The sequence below is a fragment of the Chionomys nivalis genome, chromosome 3 (assembly GCF_950005125.1).
Source record: "Chionomys nivalis chromosome 3, mChiNiv1.1, whole genome shotgun sequence".
Lineage (NCBI taxonomy): Eukaryota > Metazoa > Chordata > Mammalia > Rodentia > Cricetidae > Chionomys > Chionomys nivalis.
In genome coordinates, this window is record NC_080088.1 from 103814579 (window position 1) to 103836051 (window position 21473).

The 21473-nt window shown below is 46.0% G+C and overlaps 1 protein-coding gene across 1 annotated transcript; it reads right to left on the reverse strand.

Annotated features, from left to right (window-relative positions):
- Window positions 1-2121: 2121 nt before the first annotated feature.
- Tmem248 (transmembrane protein 248) lies at window positions 2122-21425 on the reverse strand. The gene is made up of 7 exons (XM_057765992.1): window positions 21179-21425; window positions 15275-15452; window positions 13189-13474; window positions 8922-9072; window positions 7541-7724; window positions 5371-5514; window positions 2122-4604 (listed from the first exon to the last, which is right to left on the reverse strand). The coding sequence occupies exons 2-7, from the start codon at window positions 15431-15433 to the stop codon at window positions 4584-4586; spliced, it is 945 nt and encodes a 314-aa protein (XP_057621975.1). The 5' UTR covers window positions 15434-15452; window positions 21179-21425; the 3' UTR covers window positions 2122-4583.
- Between the last annotated feature and the right edge of the window lie 48 nt (window positions 21426-21473).

Genomic DNA, 21473 nt, shown 5'->3' on the forward strand with positions numbered 1-21473 from the left:
TAGCTCAGTTTGAGGAGTCCCAGCCCATCATAGCAGAGAAGGCATGGTGGCAGAATCATGAGGTCATGCTGCGTCTACAGTCAGGAAGCAGAGAAAGGTGGATTTGGATGCCCAATCTAGAAACTCTCACAGATGTGACCAGAGGTTTGTTCCCCTGCTAATTCTAGATCCTGTCAATTTGACAATATTAACCTTACAGTTGGGGGGGAGTGGTCTTTGTGTTTTGAGTGTCTTAGTCAAAGGCTTTTCTTTACTCCCAACACTGGGGAGACAGAGGCAGGTGGATCCGAGTTCAAAGCCAGCCTGGTTTACAGAGTGAGCTCCAGGACAGCCAGTGCTACACAGAGAAATCCCATCTCAAAAAAAGGGGGGGGGGGAGATTGCTCAATGGATGGTTCAATTCCCAGCACCCACATGGCAGCTCACACCTGTCAGTAACTCCAGATCCAGGGCTACCCTCATACAGACATAACAGGCAGGAAAAACACCAATGAACATTAAATAAAAATAAAGATCCAAGAGCATAATATACTTTGACAGTTTTTTGGGTTTGCCTTCAATTTTTTCTTATTTGGAGCCAATGCTCCTGCCTCACCCTCCTGAATTTTAGACCAGTGCCCAACCCGTTTTTATGAGTCCATCCACATGCAACTAACATAGCACAAGAAATTTAGTTTTCAGAGGCTAAAAGTCCAGCTATCGTAAATGAGGTTATCTCTTTCTGGGTTTTGTTTTTGGATAGATTCTCGGGCCAGCAAGATGGACACTAAAGGCCCATACCCCCAAGTCTAATGACCTATCCCCAGGCCCCACACTGACTTCTGCAAGTTCTTACCTCTCTCCATTCATGAACCATGGCACACATGAACCCATATACATACACACAATTAAATGTAACCGGGGGAGGGGCATAGTGGCACATGGTTTTAATGCGAGCACTGATCTACATAAGAGTTCAGGTCAGCTAGGGCTATATAGTGAGACCTGTCTCCAAATAAATTCTCTTTGAAAAGACAGGGACTGTAGCCCAGCCTCACCTTGAACTCCTGATCCTTCCTGCCTCACTCTCCGCATTACTAAGACCACAAAGTGTACATCACCACAGCTGCCCTATGCACACAGTGAGCTTGCCCACTGCATAGTGGTCATCTCACTTTCCTGTGAGGGAACCTAACGCATAATACCACCACTCAGTTCTAAAGATCTTGTAATACAGAAGGGAGACATGTTACTTCTCTGTGTGTTCATTGGTGTATTCTCTCCCAGTGGAGATAACAGAGCATTCTAAGCACGGTGTTCCAACAAAAGGTAGGAAGTGGAGGGAAAGACAAGAGCCTAATGCACATGCTTCCGTCAGACCTTACCTGCACAGCAGTGGGCTGGGTTTTTTTCCCCCAAAAAAAATTGTGCACACAGGCTAAAAGAGGCATATAATCCCCTGGAGCTAGAGTCACAGTTACGTGAGTGCTAGAAACTGAACTCAGGTCCTCTAAGAACTGAAGCACGAGCCCTGTCTCCAGCCCATAGCCTGTTTTTTGTTTTGAAGACAGGGTTTTCTCTGTGTGATAGTCCTAGAGTCTAGCTGCCCTTAGAACTAGCTCTTGTAGACCAGGCTGACCTCGAACTCAGATCTGCCTGCCTCTGCCTCCCAAGTGTTGGGGTTAAGGGCATGTGCCACCACTGCTTGGCTAGCTGAGGGCACACTAAGGATTTAGGTAATTGGCCAGGGTATCTTTAGCCTAGATTGGTTCACTGGTTGTGTATCCTGTATGTTGAGAATAGAACCCAGAAACCTACTGCTTAGCCATGCCCTCAGCCCCTCACTGGAGTTTTCTAGGCAAGAGCTCTACCACTGAGCCACAGCCCTGGCTCTTACTAGCCAGGTAGTCTTCTGGTAGAGTTTGAGCCAGGTCAGTGATCACTTGTTGGTCTCATACAGTACAAGGTTTTACACTGTTTGGACAAAGACTCATGGATTTGTTGAGGTCACCTTAGTAGTAAATATTGGCTTCATTTTCATGGCAGGTTGTAACTTCAAAAATCAGCCTACAAAACCCTGTGTTCTTGTCTACACTTTTTTGTTTAAATCGCTACCAGGCTGGAAGAAAGAAGACAAACCAAGTAAACCCAGATGCTTTATTCTATAAAGCACATATGCACATACTTCAAACACAGAAAATCAACTAGGGAGGGACGCCATCACAGATCAGCTAGTGACCATCATGCAGCAAGGGACGGGAGATGGATCTGCTGCCCTCGAGTCCCACAGTGCCTGCAGGAGGGTCAAAACACAGGAGGCTGGGTTCCTATGCACTGCCAAGAACACAACAGAAACACCAGGTTCCAAATGATGAGAACTTACAAATAGAATCAAAACTGATTCAAGTCATACCGTATGGTGAAAGGACAAAAGGAAAGAGATCAATATGATCTGAAACAGCCATTCACAGGAAGTCACTGACTTCTGACTGCAGCCCCAGTCTAGGACACCTGAGGATAAGCCGGCGCTGCTGGGGTTGGAGTCTCCAGTGGCCCAGCCTGATACTCCAATCCTGAGGTTTACCAGCAAGGAGCAGCTGAGGACCAGGCCTTGTGGAACTGCCCCACAGTAACAAGTTTTGTAGATGTGTCTCCAGGCCCCTAAACACAGTCACACCCTCCTCCCCCACCCATCTTCCACCTGTCCACCTGCTACGGTGAATACTGGGTTTGAGAGTATGTATCTGGCCTCAGGATGGGTGACGTTCCAAGCACTTTGGCACTTCCTCTCTGCAGGCCTTGTGTTCCTCCCTCCCGCCCCAACAGATCCCAGCCACTGCCTGTCACTAACAAGGGTGACTAAGAGGAACACAGCTGAGCTGAGCAGACCAGTGGAAGTGACTCCTCTCATTTGTCTTGCTCTACTTCTCTGGGTTTTATTATTCAGCAGCTTAACCTGGAACTTGATGGTCCCAATGACAGATTTATATCAGCCAAATCACGTGGCTTTTTCTTCATCCTGCCTGACAAGGATCTCACTTAAAGACTAATTAAATTCACACATTCGCCAACTTATAAGCAACTCACCACTGGTTTAAAAAACAAAAATAATGGATCATATAACTACAGTGATTAACAATCTTCAATTTAGAAACTATTGTTTTCCATGTAGAATGCCTAGAAAAATCTCTACGCCAGTAAGGTTCAAAATCCATCCGTCGAGTTAACTCCAATTGAGACAGACTATAGACCTACAGTTACGGAACTAAAGTGCTGATGGACTTTTTTTTTTTAGAAATGAAGATGTGTTTTCTTTTCAAAAAAAATTATTTTTGCGTTCATTTTTGTACAACACACATCTCCAGAAAGAAAATGACTGCTTTGAGAGATAGAGGATCAGTATGGAGCCCAGGCTGGTCTTGAGCTAGAGATTCTTCTGCCTCAGCCTCCAAAGTGGTAGGCATACATGCATGCATCCCCACACCCAGCAAGGCTGGAACACTGCATTGGAGCTGTTAAGGCAAAGAAAGCGTTGATAGAAAAACTGAAAATAGAAACAAAATGGAGTGGAAGAGATGATGGCTTTTTAAATGGAAACAGGCAAAGGATAGAGAAACCAGATGATCAAAATTTCCTATGAAAAACGCTTCCGGTTCTGCTCAGTCAACAGCCATCAGCACCTCACGCCTTCTTTCAGACCTCTCCACCAGCACCGTTTCCACATCACATAGCTCATAACAGCCATTTCCTTCTGGAGATGTGTGCTGTACAAAAAAGGAGTGCAAAGAAGAAAACATTTCCTTTTCTAAAAAAAAAAAAAAAAGCCCTCCTGTCTGTGACTGTTAGACCAAACCTTCATTCTCTGAGTGCTATGCCCTGCACTGTGAAAGTCAGCCCCATGTGCCTCTACTACACAGCTACTTCACCAGGAGCAGACAACAGCAGAGCACTCAAGTTCCTAGCCACTGGTGTGCAAAATGAAACTTTGATCTTCACTACTTAAGTGACTTTTAGATGCATAACCTTTTACCTAGGACAGACGAACAAGTCTCCCCTAAACAGAGGAATAGTAAAATGTGACTATTTTTTTCTTTAACAACAAAAAAAAAGCTTCCTTGCAAGCAAACAGAAAACAAAGGTATTACTGCTGTCGCTATGATCATTAAGCCACAGACATGTAAGAGCCACAGGAGGGAATAGTGGCTTCTGAAATGCAGTATCCTAACAAAGGTGCAAACCACTTCCAATACTGAACACATCAGGCTGCAACAAGAACCACAGCAAACAGCCCACTGGCACTGGGACATGAGCTGCTCAGCTCGAGCAAGACCCTCACATGCCCCAGCACTACACAGAAGGACCTCCTTCCCCCAGTGAGGGTGACGGGTTCAGGCTGCATCCAGGGCAAAGCACGTGCATCACAGGACCAATTTCCAGATCAATGTTTATAAATATGTACAAATCAGTTACAGGCACTTGAAATGTCTTTGGCTGGAATAACCCAACATTGCAAGATCGTGTATTCACAGAGTGGCCAGGCCCTGGCCGGTTCAGCAGGCAATGATCATGGTTCTTGGTCTCTCAGAAAATGGAGAGCTGTAGGATTAGGCATCAGCCAAAGCCACCTAGAAGACAGTAAGCAGACAAGTCAACAGAGAGCTGCTGGCACCTAGCCCAATACCACAAGGTCGTGCTGACTGAACACGTATTATCTTTTGGCAAGGGAATTAACAAGACCTTAAGGAGACCATCTCACCTCAAGGAGGCAAGAAAGAAAATCTGTTTGTAAGCAGTGGCCAACCTGTAAAACCACTTGTGCTATTTTTATTTATTATTTATTTATTCATTCATTTTGATGACAGGGTCTCACTATATAACTCTTGCTGGCTTGGAACACTCTATGTGGACCGGGCTGGCTTTAAATTCACTGATTGCTTTGCCTTTGCTCTGCCTCCTGAGAACAGAAATTTAAGATGCGTGGACCACCTTGGATTTGTTCTTTGAGATAGGGATTCATGTAGCCTCTGCTGGCCAAAAACTCACTATGGATGACTCCGAACTCATGATCCTCCTGCCTCGACCTCCCAAGTCCTGGGATTGCAGGCATGTACCACCATGTCTGGTTTATTTGGTGCTGAAGACTGAACCTATGGCTTCATGCATGTGAGGCCAGCATTCTACTAACCAAGCCACATCCCGAGCCACAGGAAACTGCCCCTGACAGGCACTCTGCTGCATGACTCCTGTGCTGAAAGAAGGACTGGAGGTAGGAAGGCACCCAGGAACTCTCCAGCAGAGATTACAGAACAGCTATCACGATGCCAGGACCCCCTTTTTTTTCCTTGAGAAAGGCCTGTCACCAGGAGCCAGACAGACCCACCCACTGCTCACCTTCTCAGGACAAAATTCAGGATTGTTCTGACGCAATTTGCTGGGTCTGCCTTTGATAACTGCGTAGCAAAACATCGTTATCACCATCACGAAAAGAAAGTAACTGGTGTGCATGAGATGCAGGTTTATTAATGAACGGTCGTCCTAGTGAACAAAAGAAAAGAGACCAGACACATACAGTCCATTAATAACAACTTTTCAAACATCAGCCTCTGTGCTTGCAGCAACTTCATTTATGGTGCTCAGAACTGAACCCAAGGCCTCACACACACTAGACAAATGCTCTACCACTGAGCTACATCTCCAGCCCCCCAATATTAATTCTTAAGCTTGAACAGGCAGTCTCTCCATTTCTCTCCAAAACCAAACTAGGTTTCACTGGTTAGATTTGGAGCTTCTTTGCAACCTTGTTTAAGGAGCAACCACTGCTTCTTCTACTGTGGCTTCTGCACCTCATACTGCCAGAGCCCCACCAGCCTATCTTCTATGGGGAGGGCTGCTCTTCTCTGGACATGGTCCTCGTGATCCCACAGAACAGCTTGTCTATTATCCTCACCTGTGCATCTCCTCAGATGGACAGCTGGCACATCCCACCAGACAGCATCCCTTCTCCTTCTGTTTTTACTAAGTCCCTGGCTCGAAAGGATCAGACTGGCCTCATTTCTGAGACTGACAGGCAACCACAGGAGGAGGAACGTATGAGAAACCCTAGCTACCTCCCGTGCTCACAGCCTCACAGCAGAGAGCGGGTTAAAGTCTTTATTTTAGAGACAGCCTCACTCTTGACTACAGCTTGACCTAGAACTCACTATGTAGCACGCAGTGGCCTGGAACTCTTCTTGTTTCAGCCTCCAAAGTGCCCAGATCTCAGGAATATATACCAGACAAAACAAGGTTTTTTTCCCCTTAGGATTTTCTTTTCACTTATGTGTGTATGTGCCATGTGTGTACAGGTGCCTATGGAAAGTACATGGGGTCCTTTGGAGCTGGAGTTACAGGTGTTGTGAACTGCCTGATATGGGGTGAACTCTGGTCCCCCTGCAAGAGCAGGTGCTCCCAGCTGCTGAGCCATCTCCCTAGCCCCAGTCTTCTTTTTTTGTTTTTTTTTTTTGGTTTTTTTTTTTTTTTTTTTTTTTTTTTGGTTTTTCGAGACAGGGTTTCTCTGTGGCTTTGGAGCCTGTCCTGGAACTAGCTCTGTAGACCAGGCTGGTCTCGAACTCACAGAGATCCGCCTGCCTCTGCCTCCCAAGTGCTGGGATTAAAGGCGTGCGCCACCATCGCCTGGCACCCCAGTCTTCTTAACGGATTGCTTTACAGTGGCCTGACACAGGTAGTGAGGGCCCTCCCTGCTGGAGGAGACAGATGAATGCATGGCAGGGAAGGCTCTGGAATCTGAACTGCTCATCATGCAGCCTTCCCCTCCACCCCACGCCTGAGCTTCCAGGCAACCAACTTCTAGAAGTGGATAGGGAAAAATAAGAAATCCATGCAACACACTCAGGAAGGAAAGCAAGGGTACAAATCACTGGTGTGGCAAACTGTAACTGCTGACAGCAGAATTAACTGCTTCCTCTTTTCTCTGAAGTTAAATGCTATGCAGGCCCCACTATCAAGTCAAATACACATCCTGGACCAGGCATGGTGGCAAGGCTTATAGTCCTAGCACGCAAGAGGCTGAAGCACTCAAGAGGATCACGATTTCCAGGCCTGCCTGAGCTACATAGTGTACACTGTCTAAGACAAAGCAAAGATTGCCTCTTCCTATGAAGTGCTACCTCCTTTTTGCATCCTACTGGCAGATACTCTGCATGTAAGACCACAGAAGAATAGTGACCGCAACGGGTTACAAATGCAACACATCTCAACATATCCTGCTGAAAAACACACAAAACTAAGGATCAAGGCTTTTCTTAACCACAAAGGTACCATGATTTTCACAGCTCTACTGTCTAGTCTACCAAACCAGGTGGAAACCTTAACTGGCCAGGACTGAGCAACCCAAGATGTAAACATTCATACACTCATAGTTCCAGGATGCATGTGCACACTCACACTCTCTCTCTCTCTCTCTCTTTCTCTTTCTCTCTCTCTCTCTCTCTCTCTCTCTCTCTCACACACACACACACACACACAGAGTCACAGTCACACAAACAGAACTTGTTTCACTTACATCTGGAACAATAACGGTGAGTTTGGGATTTAAAGCATGGTAGACTTTTCCAATGGCGCCCTTATAACACCAGAAAGGATTGTAGTCTTGAGCATATTTTGTGTTGGCATCTCTGGCAGTTGTGAAGATCTTGTACCAGAGTGTGGCGTTGCTGTATGTGTCGGGGACACAGTGAGGTGGCTGACTGCAGGGGAGAGAAAGAAGCCAGCTCAGTGACTTGAAACATTTATTTGAGCTCCCTCTACACGCAGCCCCTGGCAACACTGAACAGAGCAACATAACGAAAGGAGAAATAAGATGTTTTTAACAATTACCATAATTCTCTGGAATAAGTGCCATTATGTTTTGATGGTCTGTTGTTATTCGTATTTTGAGACAGGATCTCAATATAAGCAGAGGCTGGCCTACAAATGCTAGAATTGCAGGTGTGCGTCAATATATCCAAATGTTTTGTTTTTTGAATAAACACATAAGGAGCCAGGCATAGAGATGCACACCAATAATCCCAGAATTCCAGAGACTGAGACAAAAAGATCAGTTCTTGCCAGGTATGGTGGTGCACACCTTTAATCCCAGCACTCCAGAGGCAGAGGCAGGTGGATCTCTGGGTTCAAGGCCAGTCTGGTCTACAGAGTGAATTCCAGGACAAACTCAAAAGCTACTGAGAAACCCTGTCTCAGTTAAGACCACTGGCTGCTCCTCTAGAGGTCTTGAGTTCAATTCCCAGCAACCACATGGTGTCTCACAACTCTTCTGGCCTGTGAAGAACAGTATACAAATAAATCTTTTTTAAAAAATCTAAAACAAAAATTAATTTCTGGGTCACAGATGAACAGAACCTTTCCCCTTAGGCAGCTTTAATCACAGGTCACTCTGGAGGGGCCTGGCTCCTTCCTGTGCCAGTATGACTCAGTAGGAAAGGCAGCTGGAGAGCAGCCACAGCATCATGTTTACTACCTCACTGAATCACTAGCTCTGGGACGGGGCTTCTTTCTGGTTTTGTTTTGTTTTGTTGAGACAGGAACTCATGTACCCCAGGCTAGTCCTGACCTCACCATGGAGAGGAAGATGCCTTGACCTTCTGATCCTTCCACCCAACCCTTCCAGCACTGGGACTATGGGTGTGCTCCACCACTCCCATTTATTCTGTGTGGGAAATGGATCCCAGAACTTCATGAATGCTAAGCAAACAACCCCAGCCCAGCACATTTGTATATGTAGAAGTTAGGATTTCAAATTAAACTTAACAGTCCTGGAAGCCAACATAATGGCTCAGAAGGTAAAGGTGCTTGCCACCAAGTCTAACAACTTGAGGTCCACCCCTGGAACCCACACAGGAGAGAACTGACTCCTGCAGGCTGTCCTCTTGGTCTCCACTTACACAGTGACAGGGAAGACTCCAGAGGCAGCTGTGAGGGTCATGCAGGCTGTGAACACCACCTGCTCACAGTGGCCATGGAGGGCACAGTCATCAGCATTCCAGGCAGCAGGCAGGGTGAAGGTGATGTTGATCTCTTCGTGTGCTTCCCTGCCTGCAGAAGAATTAGTGGCTTATTGGTGGGCACGAGCAGAAATTCAGACTGTTTTCTGGTACCCCAATGAGTCTGAAGTCAAACTCAACAGCCACCCATTGGCCTGCATACCTGCCCTATGGGATTTCTGGAAGCTATAGTCCTGATCTGAACAATGTGAGCTCTCAGCTGCTGCTCCAGTCTCTGCAGCCCTGCCTGCTCTACCATCAATTATCATAAAGTCAAACCTCTGGATCCTTAAGCCCAATTAAGCTTTCCTTTATAAGTTACTCTGATCATGGTATTTCATCACAGGAACAGAAAAGTAAATACATTTAACAATCTCTAGATAGCATTTCCTCTGTGCCAGCAATTATTTTAAGCACCTTGTAAGTGTTAATTCATAGTGAACTGTCTTAGTTAGCCTTCTATTGCTGTGATAAAAGCAATTTGGGAAGGAAAGGGTTTGTTTGTTTATATCTCTCAGGTTGCACTCCATTGCATAGCAAAGTCAGGGCAGGACCTCAAATAGGGCAGGAACCTGGAGGCAGGAGCTGTGCAAAGACCATAGAGTAGAACTGACTACTGGCTTGCTCCTCTTGGCTTATTAAGCGTGCTTTCTTTTTTTTTTTTAAATTCTTATGGTTTATTTAACTTTATTTTATGTGCATTGGTGTGAAGGTGTCAGATCCCTTGGAACCGGATCTTCAGACAGTTGTGAGCTGCCACGTGGGTGCTGGAAATTGAACCCGGGTCCTCTGGAAGAGCAGTCAGTGCTCTTAACTGCTGAGCCATCTCTCCAGCCCTTAAGCCTGCTTTCTTATTGAACCCAGGTGTGCTAGTCCAGGAGCGCCCTCACACATAAATTACCAATTAAAATTAACCCACAGGCTTACCCACAGATCAATCTAGTGGAAACATTTTCTCAATTGAGGTTTCCTCTTCCCAGATGACTCTAGGTTATATCAAGCTGACATAAAACTAGGCAGTATATAGCCGGGCGGTGGTGGCGCACGCCTTTAATCCCAGCACTTGGGAGGCAGAGGCAGGCAGATCTCTGTGAGTTCGAGGCCAGCCTGGTCTACAAGAGCTAGTTCCAGGTCAGGCTCCAGGGCTGGAGAGATGGCTCAGTGGTTAAAGAGCATTGCCTGCTCTTCCAAAGGTCCTGAGTTCAATTCCCAGCAACCACATGGTGGCTCACAACCATCTGTAAAGAGGTCTGGCGCCCTCTTCTGGCCTTCGGGCATACACACAGACAGAATAGTGTATACATAATAAAAAAAAAAAAAACAGAAAATGCCAGGACAGGCTCCAAAGCTACAGAGAAACCCTGTCTCGGAAAAGGAAGAAAGAAAAGGAAAGGAAAGGAAAAAACAAACTAGGCAGTATACAGACTTTAGCTGCTTTTGGTTTATCTTTTACAGTACTGGGAACTGAACCCAGGAACTCAGACATGCTAGACAAGCCCTTAACAACCCAATTCCTGTTATTTTTGCCTCTTGTATGATCCCCAAATTCCAAGGGTCTGAGGTTTTTTCTAGTTCTTCCTGAAAGTTAGCACATTGCTAAATAAATGGTGGGCATTTAAAACTGTGCAGACCTGGGGCAGGACAGATGCTCGGTGGTTAAGAATCAATTTACAGAACTCATGTGGCAGCACACAACTGTCTACAACACCAGTCCCAAGGGAACCCTAGTCCTCTGGCCTCCATGATACCGGGCCACACATAATTTACTTTTTCCCTCAAAGACAGGGTTTCTCTGTGTAACCGCCTTGGCTATCCTAGAACTCACTCTGTAGCCCAGGCTGGTCTAATCACAGAACGATCCATCTACCTGCCTCTGCCTCCTGAGGGCTGGGATTAAAGTGTGCACCACCACCAGGCTTAATTAATTGAAAATTTTAAGTTAAGAAAGGGCCTGAAAGAGCACTTTTTTTACATCCATAAAGTCTTGGTTCAAATTTCAGTATCATAAGCAATATTAAAATAACCAGCATGACAGTGCAGTGGGCCAAGAGCAAAGAAGTCCGATGGTGATGGAAGAATAATCCTGGGAACCTACGTATAGAAAACCAACTACCGGGAATGACCTCAGACCTTATATGTTACTGTACATACACACAAAATAAATAAAAATGGCAATGTATTACAAACCCCAGAAGAACACACCTATTCATAGATGTTTATAAACACACTGTGTCTTGAGCAACATGGTATTCAGGTGCTGGTTCCCACATAGTTCAAAAGCTGAGTAGAATTCCTGACTCACCAGACTTAACTACTAATTTTGCCTGATGCTGATTGATAACATCGACAGTCAATCAGCACATAAATATTCATTATCATAAACAAGGAGAAATACACAACAGCAAACCCACTGACTGCTGTGTGCCACTGACACTGGCTGGACAGATGAACTGCGCACAGTGGTGACTTAGCAAACTAAGATGTTTTAAGTGGACACGCATGACCCCACTGCAATCAGAAGCTGGCTACAAAGCTATCACAGAAAGACTGTAGAATATAGTTCATTTTGAGCTTCTACAATGTTTTGTGTTTTATGTGTCACACAGACTGGCCTCAAACTCAATACTGATAACCTTGAACTTACGATCCTCCTGCTTCTACCAAATGCCACCAAGTCTTTTTCTTTTAATCCTCTAGGCTTTTTGTTGTTGTTGTTGTTGTTTGTTGTTGTTTTGTTTTTTCTTGTTTTTCTGTTTTGTTTTGTTCTGTTTTGAGACAAGGTCTCAGTATACAGCCCAGTTGTTCTGGACTTGCTGTAGACTAGATGGCCTCAAACTTGCATAGATCTGCCTGCCTCTGTATTTTGAGTGCTGAGACTAAGGTATGTGCCATTGGCTTTTTTGTTTCTGAGGCAGAGCCTGAAACTCAAATCCTACTGCTTCACTCTCCACAGCTGGGATTATCACTGCACCAGCACGCCTGGCCCAAGGCCTTCATGACCTAATACAGCATCTTCACATTTGCTTAGGCTTCTCCTGGTTTCAAATAGAGAGCTGGAGAGATGGCTCCACAGACAAGAGCACTGGATGCTCTCGCAGAGGTTCACAATCATCTGTAACTCCAGTTCCAGAGGATCTGAGGCCTTCTTCAGCCATCTGTAGACACCAGGAATACACATGGATGTAGATACATCCATACAACATCTATACACACAAAAGTTTTCTTTTTCTTTCTTTCTTTCTTTCTTTCTTTCTTTCTTTCTTTCTTTCTTTCTTTCTTTTTTTTGGTTTTTTAAGATAGGGTTTCTCTGTAGCTTTGGAGCCTGTCCTGGAACTAGCTTCTGTAGCCCAGGCTGGCCTCGAACTCACAGAGATCCGCCTGCCCCTGCCTCCCGAGTGCTGGGATTAAAGGCGTGCCCCACTACTGCCCAGCTTCACACAAAAGTTTTCAATAATAAAAAAAAATTAAAGTATAACTGGACCTGTGCAAGTAAAACCTATGCTGTTCAAAGGTCAATTATACTGAGGTCAGAAACAGACCTTGTACCTTGAAATTCTCTCTCCTTTTCCTCCCCACTCCCTCTCCCAGTGCTATAGAGGAAGCCAGGGCCTCACACACACAAGCTCCAAGACTGAGCTGTCCCTCTGGACCCATCAGTGCTGACTCTGAGAAGCTTTTGTTTATTTTAAATTTATGTGCATTGGTGTGAAGGTATCAGATCCCCTGGAAGTGGAGTTACAGACAGTTGTGAACTACCATGTGGGTGCTAGGAATTGAACCCAGGTCCTCTAGAAGAACAGCCAGTGATCCTGACCACTGAGCCATCTCTCCAGCCCCTCTGATTGTGTATGGCCAGGTGACGGTGTGCATACCTTTAATCCCACCACTCGGAAGGCAGCGGTAGGCAGATCTTTGTGTTTGAGGCCAGTCAGGTCTACAGAGTGAGTTCCAGGCCAGCCAGGAATACAAAGACAAACCCTGTTTCAAACAACAAAGAAGAGACTGCGTATGATGCTTTACAACCCAACTGAGTGAAGGCGCACAGCAACCACTCCTTCTGGACTTGAGTAAGTCCAAGTCTCAAGAGAATCACTCACAAACAAAACAGAACTCTGAGTCGATCTCGGTTGCTGCCTAAAAAGCTCTGAAAGGGAAGAAGCTGACACACCTGAGAGTCCAATCTGATGTCCAAGGATGGTGGAGTACAGATGTGTGACGTTTCGAGAGTACCCTCCAAAGGGCTTGAGAGGGTCCAGGGTCAAGGTAATGGCAACTGAGATATTGATGGGGCCTGACTCCTCCAGGGCCTGGGGCGGCTGAGTGGATGATCTGGCCTGCCCAATGGTCATGGTGCTCTCAGGGGTGGTGGTGTCATTGGAGAGATGCTTTAGTGTCTCGTTCTCTGATACACACAAGTCCAAATCATTAAAGCGCAGCAGAAAAGTATTCCAATCCTTCAACAAAGTAAAACAGAGAGACAGATATGAGGCCCCAGCATCTCCAATGCAGGAATAACAATGATCCTTAACTGCTACCACAAGACAAGAGGGAAAAAGTGACTTGACAGTGACTGTCCCCAGTCATAACACCACCATCCTCACCTGCAGAACAGGGTGATGTAATCATGTTAGCCCTGGAAACCTCAACTGCACACTCTACACATTATCTGAGAATCCAGCAGATTATATGGAAGAGAAAACCAACTAGCCTCAAGATCAAACTCAAAAAGGGATCTTGATGGGCTGGAGAAATGGCTCAGTGGATAAGACAGCACTGCCAGAGATTCCTGGCCCCACAGGGCTGCTAGCACTCACTCTAACTCTAGTTCCAAGGGACCTGACGCCCTCTCTTGGCACTGCACACACATGGTACAGACATAAATGTGGGCGAACATCCATACACATAAAAGAAAAGTAAATAAAGGAAAAACAAAATAGGCTGTGAGAGCTGTCGAGAACTCGGTGGTTAAAAACACTTGCTGCTCTTACAGAGGAACCAAGTTTGTTCCCAGCACCCACATGGTATCACAACAATGTGTACCTCCTGTACCAGAGCATCTGATATCCTTTGTTTTCCTTGAGCACATGATACACATATTTACATGCAGGCAGACACTCATACACATAAACTAAAAATAAATATTATAAAAGAAAAGGTGGATCTCTGAGTTCCAGGACAGACATGGCTACACAGAGAAAACCTATCTAGACAAAAACAAAATCCAAAACAAAACAAAACATTTTTAAGATTTATGTATTTATGGCTGTGTGGTGGTGGCTCATCCCTTTAATCCCAGCACTCAGACTCACAAGATCTGCCTGCCTCTACCTCCCAAGTGTGGGGATTACAGGCGTGCGCCACCAGCACCCGGGGTTATGGGTTTAGCACAGCATCTCACACACGTTTCACTATACACTGTTTCCGCTCATTCCTTCTCTACATCCTCTGACCACTTCTACATGGTGCCCTCGTCAATAGGACCCCTTATCTAATAAAAATATCACCTGTACAAATGAGAAAGCCAGAAGGCGGCTATGTGTCCTTAAATGTCCCAGTCACAACTTCACAACCATGTAACATGACTCTCAGAAGAAGTGGATTCCCTAGCTCAAGCACTCTCTCTTCTTTTGAAACAAGGTTTTACTACATGGCCCAGGATAGCCCCGACCTCACACGCCTTCTGCCTCAGTCTCCCGTTGCTGTATCATAGAAGTACGCCACCATTTCCAGCCCTCTTTTGACTCAGGTTTTTGTTTTATAAATACACTCTCCCAAATGCATCTATTTCTCTACTGAAGTAGTCTACATGAACTGACAATACTATTTAAAACGACTATGTAAGTATACCCTAACAAAGCATTCACAAGGAAAAAAGACAGGAAATTCTGTATAAATACGTATCTTTTGCTGGATGGATCTGTGCATTTGAGAGGCAGAGGCAAGAGAATCTGGAGTTTAAGGTCAGTATATGCTACGTGAGACCCTGCCTCAAAACAAACAAACACAACAACAACAACAACACACAAAAAAACCTCTAAGTGTGGTAATACACAACACATAACAGTATCCCAATATTTTTCATAAAGCTGAGGGAGGAAGAACACTTCAAATTCTAGATGAGCAAATATATAGTATGTTGTGGACCGGCCTTTGCTTCACTAGAGTGAGACCTCAAAAATAAAAAATAAAAAAGAGCTGCCCCCACTTAATACAAGGTCCATCCAGCACAAGTGAAAATTAGGAGTATACTGTACCTCGGCCATTTCTGGAGACTTAATTTCCTTGATCTTGAAGAAATAGCCCAGGGTGAGAAAGGCAATGGCCATGGCGCTGACACTGATCATGAAAACCACCAAGGGCGGCCGGCTGCTGATGTAGAGCTTCAGGTTCTCCAGGGGGTTAATGCTGAACATGCTTCTGATCAGCTGCAACCTGGAACAGACACAGCACGTGAGCGGTGGCCTGCCTGCACAAGGGAGCTGCGACTCTCACATCAATTTCATATGACAGTGCTGTGGGGCAAAGGCTGAGTCTGAGTCTCAGTAAATTCGTTCACAAGACTAGAAGGAGCCAGGCATGGTGGTGCACACCTATGGCCCCAGGAAACAGATCAGGAGTCAAAATGCATCCACAGCTACTAGCAAAGCCAGACTGAAATATATGAGCCACTGTGCTTTAAAACAAAAACAAAAACTGGTGTGGGACAATTGTCTGTATTCTGTCAATTATATTTTAAATAAACGCAGATTGGTCAGTAGCCAGGCAGGAAATATAGGCAGGACAACCAGACAGGAAGTAGAGGTGGGTCAATGAGAAAAGGAGAATTCTGGGAAGAGGAAAGCTTGGTCTGCAGTCCTGATCCAGTCACAGAAGATGTGTCTGCCTCACTGAATAAGGTACCGAGCCACCTGGCTAACACAGACAAGAATAATGGGCTAATATAAGAGTTAATAAGAAGCCTAAGCTAATGGACCAATCAGTTTACAACTAATGTAGACCTGTGTGATTTCTTTGGGACTTAATGACTACAGAGACCAGGCGGGACAGATAACTCAGTCAATAAAAACCAAAGAAAAGGTCAAGGGGGAAGGGTGGAGCTGTTAGCTCAGTTGGTAGAGTGCTTGCCTGGCATGCACAAAGCTCCGGGTCCCAAACCAGCACTACATAAAACAGGTATCGTGGCACTCGTCTTTAAGACCAGCACTTTAGAGATAGAGGCAAAAGAATCATGAGTGCAAGTTTATCCTTGGCAACACAGAACCAAGCTCAGCTACAGGCACTCTCTTACCCACAGAGGACATCAGTATGATTAGACTTTTACCCAGCGATCTACCTTGTAGAGGTAAGCAAGTGCTCTATCATTGAGCTACAGCCCTGGCCTCCAACGCTCTTGGTTCTGGACACTTTGCTCACATATTTTAAATTCTAACTAAGCTGTCTGGGACCTCTCTGTGGTGTCATAGAGCTAGTTACACTGTTGAAGAACAAGGGCATTAGTAGTATTTCTTCTTTCTAAATCCTTTTATCTTTTTTTTACTACTTAAATGAAATAGCAATAATAGCTGTAATAAAATTCTTGCCTCACTTAAACTTTAGCAAAAAAGGTTTGTAATGATTCACTATTAAATCTGGAACACAACGGGCCGGGCGGTGGTGGCGCACGCCTTTAATCCCAGCACTCGGGAGGCAGAGGCAGGCGGATCTCTGTGAGTTCGAGACCAGCCTGGTCTACAAGAGCTAGTTTCAGGACAGGCTCCAAAACCACAGAGAAACCCTGTCTCGGAAAAAAAAAAAAAAAAAAAAAAAAAAATCTGGAACACAACATAGGCTTCTGATGGGAAGCTGTGCTGGCTAGTTTTATGTCAACTTGCCACAAGCTAAAGTCCTTTAAAAGGGAGCCCTGACTGAGAAAATGTCCCCCATTAGACTGGCCAGAGGGCAAACCTGTGGTGCATTTTCTTGACTGAGGATTGATGTGGGAGGGCTCAGCTTACTATGAGCGGTACCATCCCTGTGCTGGTGGTCCTGAGCTCTATAAGAAAGCGGGTTGATCAAGCTATGAAGAGCAATCCAATATGTAGCACTCTTCCATGGCCTCTGCATCAGCTCCTGCTTCCAGGTTCCTGCCCTGACTTCCCCAAGCGATGGAGTGTGCCCTGAGAGGAACAAATAAACTCTTTCATCCCCAAGTTGCCTTTCGTGATGGTGTTTTATCACAGAACAGAAGCCGTAACTACAACAGAAGACTTCTTGGTTCTGGGTATTTAACCCAAGATCTCTTGCTTGCTATGTATCTACTGAATTCAGTCAAATACTACATTTCAATGGATGCCACATGTGCCATGTCCAAACCATCAATTTCTGCCTTTTAATCTGTTGACACAAATAATTTGATTAACCTTTATCATGCTGATTTCACTGTTTGAATAATTTTGGCATGACTGAAGACTGAAGAGCATTATTTTGGTGTTTGGGGGTGAACACAGCCTTACAAAGGCTAAACACATGCCATATCACAGCTATACCTCAGCCCCAGATCAGGATTTTTATTTATTTTTTATTTTTTTAAACATTTCTTAAATATTTATTTATTTATTATGTATACAATATTCTGTCTGTGTGTATGCCTTCAGGCCAGAAAAGGGCACCAGACCCCATTACAGATGGTTGTGAGTCACCATGTGGTTGCTGGGAATTGAACTCAGGACCTCTGGAAGAGCAGGCAGTGCTCTTAACCTCTGAGCCGTCTCTCTAGCCCCCCAGATCAGGATTTTTTAAAACTACTCTGCTTTTAGTTTTTCTATGTATTCATAAATGAGATTTTTAAAAATGCTTACCATTCTGCACGACTATCTTTTTATTTTATTATTACTATTATTACTATTATTACTATTATTATTATTAAAACAAGATCTTTCTGTGTAGCTGGACGGCCTGAAACTTGCTATACATATCAGGCAGGCTCCAGACTCACAAAAATCCACCTGCCTCTGTTTCCCAAGTACTTAGTTAAAGGCCTGTGCTACCAGGAATAAGACACACTTCTACTTCTTAGGAATTTGATTGACTTTAACCAGAAAACCATTTGAGTCAGCCAAGTATCTATAACTCAAAACTCCTTTCTACCATTCACAAGCATTTTTCCAATAGGAAAGTAAAGGCTCTGATCAATGTATTCTTCAGCAAAGAGAAAGAGATGCAAGGTTTCTGAGTCAGGCACAGTGGCACTCTGTAATCCTAGCACTCAGGAGGCAGAGGCAGGCCAAACCACAGACAGTTGGAGCAAAAGGCAGCTAACTGTGGGGATGTCACTTGAAAGGTCAGGGGACAGCTGTGTGACACTCACCAGAATTAACTGTAGCACACTTCTGTGTCTGCAACTCTAGTTCCAAAATCTTAACCATGGCTAAAAAAATAAAGGTCTAACTACTGATCTGCTTGCCTAGGAGTGTTTAAAATAGTAAAATATTAAATTAAAAACAGCCTGCTAAGACCACTCAGGGGGTAAAGGTGTTGCCTTGCAAGTGTAGTGGCTGAGTTTGAGCCCTGGAGCCTGCATGAATGTGGGAGGGAGAACTGACTCCACAGAGCTGTCCTTTCAGCTCCGTGTGCACACCACGGCATGCACATACGCAAATACAAACTAAGTTATGTGACCAAAAATGAAGAGAAATGAAAATTAAAGATGTCAGTAACACGATGTAAGAAACTCTCAACAGAGGCAAAACCAGACTACAACACGGTAAGGAGAAAATAACTACTTACTACATGCCAATGAGTTGAGTGCAGACTGCTTAGTATATACCGGATGGGTGTTCTAACCCTACCAACACTGCTAGGTGAGGGTTCCCATCCCTAGCTTTCTTTTTGTCTGTTTGGGTTTGGGGGGGTTTCAAGACAGGGTTTTTTGTTTGTTTTTGTTTTTTTGTGCAGCTTTGGAGCCTGTCCTGGAACTTGCTCTCTAGACCAGGCTGGTCTCGAACTCACAGAGATTTGCCTGCCTCTGCCTCCTGAGTGCTGGGATTAAAGGCGTGCACCACCACCACTAGGCAGTATCCCTATCTTACAGAAGAGGAAACCCAGTCAAAATAGATTAGGTAATCTACAAGGATGCATGCGGGCATGTAAGTGGCAGAGGCTGATTTCCACGTGACTCACTGTTATCACACTATACCAGGGCCAGTATGAGGGTTTCACATGCTATGAACGCACCAACTACATCATTATGGACAATAACTTTAATAAACACACAATTAGGCTGGGGCAGGGTGGGGGTGGGGTGGGGTGCACACCTCTAAACCCAGCACTCAGGAGGCAGAGGCAGGTGAATCTCTGTGAATTTGAGGCCAGCCTGGTCTACAAAGCTAGTTCCAGGACAGTCAGGTTACACAGAGAAACCCTGTCTCAAAAATCAAAAAAAAATAAAAATAAAAATAAGCAATTAAGAACAAGTTTTGTGGTACTAGAAAGAAGGCTCAGCTGCTCTTCCAGGGAACCCGGGTCAGGATGCCAGCACCCCAGTGGCAGTTCACAAGTGTCTAAGATTACAGGCATGTGCCATAGGCCTGGGCCACAATTGGAATTCTACAGATTTCCCACACTATCAAAACCCATCCTGTAGGTCCACCATTCCCACACTATGCTCTGCTGCCTCCCCCATCAAGCCCATGTCTCCTCAGCTGTGTGTTCAAGAGGAGGGAACACTAAAGACGAGACGGAAGAAGCATGAAGTAGTAAGTCGATGCTCTCCTGAACATGTCTGCACAAAAGCAAAGACTGAACCAGCGTCAGCCTGGGAAAAATCACAGTTCCAGAGCTGTGATGTGCCTTCAATTTAATTTCCCGAATGTTAAACCCACACCTGGATCCAGAGACTTGGAGCTGAATGCCTCAGTTATGAGGAAATCATGGACATCATCCATTGGTTTGCTGTGTCAAACTATGACGGCAGATAAGAACTGACCTCATTCCCTAGCCTTGCCACGCAGGCTACCACTACTGGGTTTCTGCACAGGGCCTGGTGGCACACACCTATCACCCCAACTATGAGGCTGAGACAGCAGGATCACAACCAAGCCATACTGAGAGGCGCTAGCCTGGACTACACAGTGAGACTGTCTCAATAACAAAGAAAACACTTTTTTTTTCTTAAAGCCAGGCTTAACTGGCATGGCAGCGCACACCTACTATCCCAGAACTAGAGCGTCTGAGACAAGAAAATCGGGAATCTAAGGTCAGCATCAGTGAGCCTGAGCTGTCCGGGGTTTCATGACACCCACCCCCATCTCCAGTACTCCGAAGATTAAAACCAAAACAATACCGTTATCGCCCTGTCAAGCATGGCAGGGTGACACACACCTGTATCTCAGAACTAGCGAATCTAAGCCAGGAAGATCAGTAGTTGAAGGCTGCGTAGGGAATTCCAAGCCAACCTATCTGGAGGGTATCTAAGATGACAGCGCACAGAATTTCACTGCTTCGTGTTGGGCTTGTGCGGATGGGTGGCTCCCTCCCACCTTCTCTCCAGCCGGAGAATGTCACCAACAATCAAAGTCAAAAAAACTAAAACTGGTCTCTCTGTCTCTCTGTTTCTGTCTCTCTGTTTCTGTCTCTCTCTCTGCCTCTCTGCCTCTCTGCCTCTCTCCCTCTCTCCCTCTCCCTCTCTCTCTCTCTCTCCCACACACACACACACACACACACAAATTGGAGAGTGGAGAGATGGTCGCGAGGGTTAAGAGCACCTGCTACCCCAGGGGGCCGGAGTCAGGTTCTCAACCCCCACATCATCAAGCAGCTAACAATGGCCTCTACCTCCAGTTCTAGGAACACAACGCCCTCTTCTGGATTCTGAAGGTACTTGCACTCACGTGCACAAACAGACACAAACGCAACGTTTCTAAATTTTCCAAAACCTAATCTTTTTTTTTTTCTTTCCTAAAAATTGCAAAGCACGTCCGCTCGGCCGTATCCAGACAAACACAAGCCTTGGCTCCGGACGCCAGGACTCTGCAGGCCTCAGGCCTCGGGAGGATGGAGCGGGTCGGGGAGACGAGCGGAGCTGAAGCGGGCGGAGGAGCCCGCGAACCGCCGCGCACAGACCGCCCGGGGTCCCAGCCCCCGCGCCCGCTATGCCGACCCCGACCGTGTCCCTTACTCACCGCCCCACACAGCGGCGGCTCCGCGGACGCCCGCGGCCTGGCCCCGGTCACTCGCGGCGGCGCGCGGCGGGTCCCGGGCTGCCCCGCACCATCCTCCCCGCCGCTCCGGAGACAGCGAGCGGCTCCCCGGGGCCAACGGGACGAGCCGGAGACAGGCCAGAGCGCGCCGAGGAGACGCCGGCTCCGCGCGCCCGCCGCGAACGCCGGCCTTTCCGGGTGAGAGCAGAAAACCACGTCACCACAAACGCCGCCGTGACCTGTGACCCCCCCGCGCGCGACGGCAGCGCGGCAGGGA